The sequence below is a fragment of the Sinocyclocheilus rhinocerous genome, unplaced genomic scaffold (assembly GCF_001515625.1).
Source record: "Sinocyclocheilus rhinocerous isolate Xijiao unplaced genomic scaffold, SAMN03320098_v1.1 scaffold344, whole genome shotgun sequence".
In the NCBI taxonomy this organism is placed as follows: domain Eukaryota; kingdom Metazoa; phylum Chordata; class Actinopteri; order Cypriniformes; family Cyprinidae; genus Sinocyclocheilus; species Sinocyclocheilus rhinocerous.
In genome coordinates this window covers 1,660,733-1,662,597 of record NW_015627959.1, presented here as the reverse complement: position 1 = coordinate 1,662,597, position 1,865 = coordinate 1,660,733, and the positions used below count along the sequence as shown (strand labels likewise).

The following is a 1,865-nucleotide window of genomic DNA, read 5'->3' as shown; positions in this document are numbered from 1 at the left end:
AAAAAAAAAGTTACTCAAGTCAAAACAGCAGAAATCTCATGGGTCTACTTGTGCACTACTCACGGTGGTCTCTTAGGAGCATTTGGATCCTTCTGCTTTTTCCCTCCCTTTGCACCTTTAGGAGGCATGTAGTTTTTCATCTCCCGGTCATAGCGGACCTTGTCGGTTTTGGCCATTTCCTCAAACTTGACCTTCTCCTTTGAGGACACGGTCTGAAAAAACATGAGACTATGATTAGGTTCTGCCAGGCACAGCGTGTGGCTCTTTATCCTCCCGCCCTACATTTGCCTCAGTCCCTTGAGTAACAGATGCATAGTGTAATTCTGCCCCACCCCCTCCCCCCCGGGAAAACATTGCAGCCTTTCTGTTCAACTCACCTTCCATCTTTCAGAGCACTTCTTGGAGAACTCTGCAAAGTCCACCTTAGTCCCGGGGCTTTTCTTCTTATGTTCCTCCCGGCAGGTTTGCACAAAGAACGCGTAAGAGGACGTCTTTCCCCTGGGCTTGTTAGGATCTTTACCCATGGCTGTGATACGCTAAAAGGGATTAAAAAAAAAAAAATCCTCAAACTGTTGGAAAAAGACTCATAACGCAGTATGTATTTTCAGTAAAAATCCTGTCAGTCTTGCTTTGTACGCTGGTAAAGCAACGGAGAAATGATCGCTCACTAACGCTAACGTTAGTTAATCCGATCAAGTTCCTGTTTCGTTTCCACCAGATCACTCAACTAGAACAATAAGCGCCCCTCCATTTTGTTTTCCCGCCTAAACTGCAGGAAATATGCGCTAGAATGTCAGTCGAAAGCAAATGGTTTCAGGTTCTACGCGTTAAAAAGCTAATAAACCCACCAAATTAGCGAGGCATACTACTTTAGAGGACTTTTAGCTGCCTCAGGCTCAGTGCGCGGGCGCTGCGCTCCATTACGACCTCAAACTCCTAGCCAGTCATGGCTGCTTACGCTCTTAACTTTACAAGATCACGAAGCTGGCAAAATCCTTGCAAATCTACGTGTTCACAAAACCAACAGAGCTACAACTAAGACGCCAGCATCATTTTTCATAAACACTTTACTTAATTTAAACTGCAATAGTTAAGTTTTATGTTTCATATAAAATTCTTAATTCGTACAAAAAAATAAAAATCACGACCATATAACATCGTCTTTCTTAGACATGCTCGATAAAAGCTCCATATAAACAAACAAAAAAAATCTTAAAACATCTACCTGAGAAATTAAGACATGCTTACCTATAATCAGCCTCAACTGCTCGACAAAACGTACGTATTCTTCTGGTAAACTGTTTTGTCGCTGTGCTTGCAAGGCGCACAAACTTGATTAAATGCCCATAGACTCCACCCTCTGAGCTCTCGTCTGATTGGTTGGGATACGTTCAAATTTGAATCGGCAACGTTCTAGGCGTGATATTGAATTCCTATTGGCTATCGGTGACCGCAGTCACGTTTCCTCGTGAAAATTAGATCCAGATGACGACGCCACTGATCTCGTCAGCTATTGGTTGAACTGGGGATTTAAAATAATGAGCGGTAAGTCTTTGAATCAGGAAAACGCGCCTCAGTTTTATTCTTATTTTGAAAGGACTTTATAGCAAATATGAATACGTTGCACACGCAGAGAGAAAGTGTTTGAGGGATGATTTCCATGCCAAACAAAATCACATTCAGGTTTTGTTTTGAAGTTTTAAGTGGTATGAACAATGGCGCGCCATACGGACAAAAGCTGACTGGTGTTGATGCGAGTTTGAAGACGCCATGCCTTGGGTCTCGAGACTGGTGGTCCTGCAGTTCACACCTCCGTGTTGTTAAAACCATTTCATTGCTATTTTTCCAATTACTTTATACCCACG

The 1,865-nt window shown here is 42.7% G+C and overlaps 1 protein-coding gene across 1 annotated transcript in view; it reads right to left on the bottom strand.

The window, feature by feature from the left end:
* Positions 1–1,340, bottom strand: part of LOC107737109 (high mobility group protein B2-like) — a 2,296-nt gene extending 956 nt beyond the window's left edge. The window contains exons 1-3 of the mRNA XM_016548544.1: positions 1,249–1,340; positions 378–536; positions 64–212 (exon numbers count right to left, since the gene is read on the bottom strand). Of these exons, the coding sequence (XP_016404030.1) occupies positions 64–212; positions 378–524 (296 nt within the window). The 5' untranslated portion in view covers positions 525–536; positions 1,249–1,340. The remainder of the gene's footprint in view (positions 1–63; positions 213–377; positions 537–1,248) is intronic.
* Between the last annotated feature and the right edge of the window lie 525 nt (positions 1,341–1,865).